Source organism: Saccostrea cucullata, unplaced genomic scaffold (genome assembly GCF_032062105.1).
Source record: "Saccostrea cucullata isolate Sc308-1 unplaced genomic scaffold, CSIRO_AGI_Scuc_v1 ctg4127, whole genome shotgun sequence".
NCBI lineage: Eukaryota > Metazoa > Mollusca > Bivalvia > Ostreida > Ostreidae > Saccostrea > Saccostrea cuccullata.
The window spans coordinates 27,501-34,516 of record NW_026931529.1 but is presented as its reverse complement, the minus strand read 5'-3'; the positions used below and the strand labels follow the sequence as shown (position 1 = coordinate 34,516).

Sequence of the window (7,016 nt, the reverse complement as noted above, 5' to 3'; positions counted from 1 at the left end):
TGAATAAGGATGTAAATATTCAGATTATCTATTTAATTTCCAATATATGGTATGTGGCATTTACCACCAGGAAAAATGTTCAAACAGAATATAGTATCAGTGACCAGAAATCACTGTTGTTTACTTCCAATGAAAAAATACATGTAAATAATGTGTTCAGTTTATTTATTTTGGCCTTCTAAAATGTTTAGAATAGTTGCATTGATTACGAATTTAGTGACTTACAGTAAATCTTCTATTCATTTGAATTTAGATCTAAGGTCAGATCACTCTCATTGCAGAAAATGCCATAGAATCAGAGCTCTTTAGGTGCAGTGTAAAAAAGAGTTCTTAACATCATAAAAAATATTTCACACATATTTTATCTAGTATATCTAATTGTTACTGTTTTTATTTGTAATCTGCGTTATTACGGAATAAAAAAAGAAACAGATAGTATATACATATATCGACTTCACAGAAATGCATATCGATTGTGTAATTGGTACATGTACAACAAAACCCATCGCTCATCAATACTTTTTCATGGTGTCTGCATATTTTCACACAGGTGTACTAGTATCTCCCGGAGTCGAATCTACAGAAATTTGGCTCTGTTGTGGTGTTTGTTCATTATTTTTGTCCAAACCCACTTTTTTTGAATTGGTCTGTTTTTTATCATGGGAAAGTTTATCTTTATTTTTCTTTCTCTTCCTTTCAAGCTGGTTACTGTTTTCTGCATGCTCATTTGGATTAAAATCATTTCCAGGTAAATTTACCTCAATCGAATCTGGAGAAAGGCTAATCTGGGGTGATTCTTCTACATTGCTTTGTTTTTCTCCTTCTTTAGAATCTCGTTTTTGAGAATTCGACTCCTTTTTCCCCGCTATTTTTCTTTAATTTTCTTTTCCTTGTGCTTGCCTTGTTTACATTCCTTCTCAGATCGAATCAGACTATGATCTTTTCTAGCTGCCTTTGACTGTGCATCTTTCTCTATGTTCTGAGTACTTTCCTCCGTTACGTTCGAGATTCTACTTTCGTCAGATAATTTCATTTGACTTTCATCACCAACTGGTAGGATTTTCTTTAAAAGGTCAGGTCTGGCTTCATCTGATTTTTTAAGTACCTCTCTCCCCATTGTAGAAAATGTTTTATGTTCCGTAAAAACATGTTGAGACCAATCAGGAATAGAATATCCTTCCATCATATCTGTGTAAATTCTCTTTGCTAAGTCTTTTATTGAATTAATAGGTATGATGACTGTCCCAACTGGGTCGTTTGGCATCAAACTTTTTGCTGAATCTTCAAAGATTTTTACTATCGATTCTTTTATCCAACATCTTTTAAGAAGAATTTCAATATCAGCATTTCTAATTAAGAAACTGGCATCTTTGGTTTCTGTGAGAAACTTCAGCACGAAACATAATAGTGAATCATGACGGAAAACAAATAAATCATTTTCTTGGTACAAACAACCCTTTAAACGTTCATTCTGCCTTAACAATACTTCAATTCTCTCAATGTCCCTTAGACATTCAGATCCATACTCTTTACAAACATTTTCATAAATGGGATGAAACACTTTGCTTGTAAAATCACCTAGCTTAACTTTTCCTCCATGAAGAGCTGCAAACATGAGAATACAAAAGCTATTCTTATCATCATTTGATATGCAAGTCAACCAGTTCTGTATAAAAGTTTGCAAAATCTTTGAAAATTCATCCTTGAAAAAAATTGTTTTTCCCGGCACTAAAAATCTATTTGCACAGATTAAATCAATCATTACCGGTAAAGAAAAGTCTTGATCACTTTTCAGATCTTTCGCAAATGCTTGTTTGATTTCGTTGCTTTTATTCCTTTTCTCCATTGCCAAATTTTCTTCTTCAGATTCCGTTCTTGTATTCATGGACACTTCTTTAGTCTCATGATACTGTAAGTGGTTTTTAATCATATGTTGCAGCACTTCTTTACTAAATGATTTGTTATTTATGAAGAACAAACTGTCTTGGCAAAACAACTTTTGATCTGACAAAAGATCCCCGTATGCATTCCATCTATCTTCTTGGACTGTAAAAATTATTCGCATTCTTTTGTTTTTTAAGCAATCTTCAAAAATATGATCAAATAATTTTGTATCTTCTTTGAATTTTGGAGGGTAGTACATGTAACGATCTATCCAATCATCCATAATGATATATAGGTATGTGTTTCCCGATTCAGGTAATGCTGTCAACTCTTGCAGTGTTTCACAAAACTTCAACTGGGACAGTTCTTTCTTCCCACATAGTTGTCTTGCAAGTTGGACAGCCATAAAAGTTTTACCCGATCCTGGTGGACCAATCAGAGTGATGTGGCAATTTGTAGACAAAAAACCAACAGCATCTTCATAGGATTCAGGCCGGCAGAATACTTTGTTCTCCAAGTAATTTATAGTCTTTTTAAATCCTGTAAAAGCATAAAATTTAAAATTAAATATTTTTGTATATTTTGAATACAGTACTAGTCTGCAATGATCAGTGCGAGTACTAAAAGGAGTGTGCGGCTGTAAACATATCAAATTATGAGTGTCTGAAAAACATCTGCAATAACAAATGCCCGAATTTCACTGGGTCCTTCAACATAAATTTTAGTGCGTTGTACAAAATGTAGCAAAAGACCTATTTGGTGTTCTTTAATGAGATAATTTAATGAAGTTCTGTCACAAAGGTCCCATTATAATTAGTGCAATCTTTTATTATGAAATTCTACTTCCTTGTTCTTTTTTTTTATTATTATTATTTTCCAGTGAAATGAGGCTTACTTAAGGAGCTTCTCTGAGGAAAAAATCAACATGCTTAGTCAATTGACTAAATGTGAATGTATAATTAAGGTGGAATGCCAAACCAAATTTTCATTTTATAGACCTTTGAGTCATCCTTTTTAAACAATGGTTTCAGCATTGAAAGGCCGATATTAGCTCTTAATTATTTTATAATATTTTTTTTGTAATTTTTCACAGAAAATGAAAAAAATTATTTATATCCAAATAAGTTGTTTTCGAGTTAAAAGTTTGCTGTAAATGAATGCATCATATGAATAACTTATAAAATATGTAAAGAAAGGCTGGTTAGACTTTTTATTTTTTTTTTTATAAAAAATTATTTATGAAAATAAAACACATTATTTGTGAATAATTTTTAAACTTATGGTTAAAAACACCATAAAACTAGTCACAACTAAGGAAAACATGTTTGTCAATCATATTTTAAAAAGAAAATGAAACGAAATTGAGAAATTTTAGAGAAAATATTTTTTACCGGTAATATTTGGACCTGACCTGATCATAATTAAACTGATACCGATCCAAATTAACACAAAATGAATAAAATAGTAATTATTGCCTCTTTCTTGTATTTACAAAGAAGAAAGCTATTTGATTGTCAGGTACAATAAATAAATGTTTTAACCCTTATAACACCTAAACAGACTAGTGTTCTTGGGGAAATGTTATTTATTTCCAATAATTGTACAGTTATGGTTGGGATCAGTTTAATTTTGATCCGAATTGGCCAACATTAAAAAAATTAATTTATCTAAAACTTGGCTATTTCGTTTCAATTTCTTTTATAAATATGATTAATAAACATGTTCTCCCCAGTTGTAACTGGTTTTAAGAATATTTTAACCCCAAGTTTAAAAAATATTCACAAATTATGTCTTATTTTCATAAATATTTTTTTATTTAAAAAAATTTAATATCTATACGGCTTTTCTTTACAATCATATTTTATTTGGTATTCATGTGATGCATTCATTTAAAGCAAAATTTTTACAAGAAAGCATCTCATTTAGATGTAAATATTTTTTTGGATTTTCTTTGAAAAAAAAAAAAAAAAAAAAAAAAAAAATCAAAAAAAAAAATAAAAAATAATTAAGAGCGAAAGACGGCCTTTAAATGCTGAAACCAATGTTTAAAAAGGTTGACTCAGAGATCTATAAAATAAAAAGTTGGTGTGACATTCCTCCTTAATAGTCGAAGTCTTTTTGAAAACCAGTCTGAATTACACACGTTTTAACCAATGCTAGAAATGTGCCCACAAGGCATAAATGCCAAAACAAGGCTCATAAGTTATGCAACATAAATCTATACTCAACAAAAAAAGAAACGTATATTGCTTTACTCGTCAAAGAAATTTGTCAAATGTACATGGAACAACTATCTTTTATATCATTGGATACCTGTGACCTATTTAAAGGACAACATGGAGTTTTAAAATCCAAGTGTTGAACTATCTCCCTTGATTAAACGTGTTTATGAAAGTAGTGTTTTTCATGATTTCTTCTGAATCGGACGTCTATTTTCGTTGATATTTTGGATTTAGAGAAACTATTAACATTCGTATTAAACCCATATTTAAGATTTGATTGCAGTGTTGATGCTGCAATGCCACGCCGAAACAGAGATGAACACAACCAGGCTAACGATGTTACTAAACGGAGCTACGCAACAGGAAGTTGCAACTGCATTTGGAATACATCAATGGGCCTTGCAGCCATTAAACTATCGTCGGAAGACCTAGAATTAGCCGTCCGCAGGTAACCACACCCAGGCAGGACCGTCTGATCCCCCCCCCCCCCCTTCGGCACCTCACGTGATTCAGAACTTGCTGTAAAAACTGCTGCTACAATTGCTGGAAGAAAAAATCAGCATAAAAGTGCATAAATTGTTCGCAAGAGACTGAAGAGCTGGTATTCGTGCACGGTATCCGTATACTGGAAATCCACCAGCGCTTAGACGTCGCAAAGGACATATGGATTAATTTAGACGGTATGCCCCTAGAATTTGGAGGCGTCGACAATGACATAAACTTCACTTTTCTACTTGCAACACAAGACATGTTTTTTTTTATCAAAACCCTCTAAAATCGCTAAAAAAGTAAGGAGTAAACTGAAACTTAGATTATAATGTTTAATCTGAATATGCGTTTCTTTTTTTTGTTGAATATATATTTATTTAGCATAAATTCTTATCAAATAATGATATCAGTGCATAAGTTTTCATAAAAAAATTATCTTGTTTTCTTTGAGTTAAAAAGTGAGGTCAAAGGTCATATTTGAAGTCAAAGTCATAAATACTGATGGAAAATGATGTCGTGACATAACTGCTATCTAGGGCTCCTTTTTCCACGACGAATTATATACAATCTACAACGATGTTGATAGTTTTCAAACATGCGTGAATAAATACGACGCCTTTTGAATAGTTTCAATGTTTCAGACACATTTTATAATAATTATATTATTTTACGTTTTTTAGGACAAGAAATGCACATGAAACTTGTATTCACTAATACTCGGGAATACATGTAGACCTAGCGAATTGGTCACCAAACACGCTACAAAACTAATGTATATTTATGAATTGTTTGTAACTGTATATAAATTTCACTGTGATCTCGGAAATTGTACATATGTAGATCCGTGTCTAATCTTTGACTCAAATGCATAAAAAATTATCAGAAAGCAGTAAAATTCCAGCATGTTTCCATAGTATTTTGTGGTACTCACTCGTAACGAATGTCATTTAGCTGATTGGTCAGTTAGAAAGTATCGCCAGTGTCTCAATTAGCATATGAATTTATTCTTACGTCAGAAAATCCAGTTCCGTCGATCTGTTCATAATAGTAAAGGCCAGCTAGATTTTACATTTTTTAAAAAAATAGCATGTGAGCGCAGTTAGGTACAATTTTCTCCTTTCACATATTGGTAGATTTCAATAAAATACAGTGACCAGCAAAAGGAGAAAAATTGTACCTACCTGCGCTCGTATATTTTGAGGGCTTCAAAGAGTGGGGCGGGGTTAAAATGCAATGGGAATTGGATGTAAACATGATACCCCTACCCCAATAAAAGATCTATATCTTTCAAATCACGTTTCTATTTTTGTTAAAAATAGTATTCTATAAAGGTATACATATCAGTGATTAGGTACATACAAAAATTTGAGTAAAATTTAGACATGTAATTTTTTGTCAATTTACTGGGGGCCGCAAGTCACCTCATCATTTGTTGAATAGATTCTTAAATACTTTGCTAAAAACAAATTTTAAATTAAGATCAAAAATATTAATGCCATTGAATAGTTCTCTTCTAATAATAAACACAAAAAGTTTTATAAAAATACATTTAGCTTAATATACATTTTCTTGAATATTTAGCTAATTTTAAGTAATGATCAAAGGAAAGGTCACGGCAAATGGTCAATGAAGTTGAATAGCTCTCACAAACAATATTTTGGGTAGTTTCTCTAAAAATTATTTTAAGATAAGTGAGATCTAGGTCAACAAAGTCTGCTTAATGGCTGTGTGATGCGTATAGTGTGTTTCAGTGTGTCTGTGCTCGTCACTCTCGCTTTCAGCTCCACCCCTGGCTAGCAAGTTAGCAAAATATGGAAGTCTTCTCTGCCAGGTATAGCCTCTCCACAGTTTGACTTATGTGGCCCAGATATGGAATCGTCCTTAATGAGATAATTTAATTAAGCAGATGGTAGTCTGCTTAATGGCTGTGTGATGCGTATAGTGTGTGTTTCAGTGTGTCTGTGCTTGTCACTCTCGCTTTCAGCTCCACCCCTGGCTAGCAGTTCGGTGCGAAAGAGTTAGCAAAATATGGAAGTCTTCTCTGCCAGGTATAGCCTCTCCACAGTTAGACTTATGTGGCCCAGATATGGGATCGTCCTTAATGAGATAATTTAATTAAGCAGATGGTAGCAGATGGATATTGGGTACCTTGCGGCCCCAAGCAGAAGCACAAGGTCTTGGAGGAGACTAGGCCCCTAAATGCATGCATGGCCCACCGGCATGTGGATATGCCCTGATGCCTGCAATCCTAGTCCCCAGCTATGGGTTAAATAGCATCACTGCCTTGTGAGAAGGCTTGAGAAAGTCCAAGGCTATGGAAGATAATCCTGACAGAAAATCCGTGTAGATGAGCACGAAAAGCAAGGGAACGCGATCATCTAAGGGAAGGACAATCCTGAAAGAAACAAGAGGCCCAGGGGC

General features: G+C 33.2%; 1 protein-coding gene across 1 annotated transcript in view; it reads right to left on the bottom strand.

Annotated features, from left to right (window-relative positions):
- Positions 1-266: 266 nt before the first annotated feature.
- The window catches only part of LOC134232870 (uncharacterized), a 34,064-nt gene continuing 27,314 nt past the window's right edge, over positions 267-7,016 (bottom strand). The window contains exon 6 of the mRNA XM_062714845.1: positions 267-2,424. Coding sequence (XP_062570829.1) covers positions 866-2,424 — 1,559 coding nt within the window. The 3' untranslated portion in view covers positions 267-865. The remainder of the gene's footprint in view (positions 2,425-7,016) is intronic.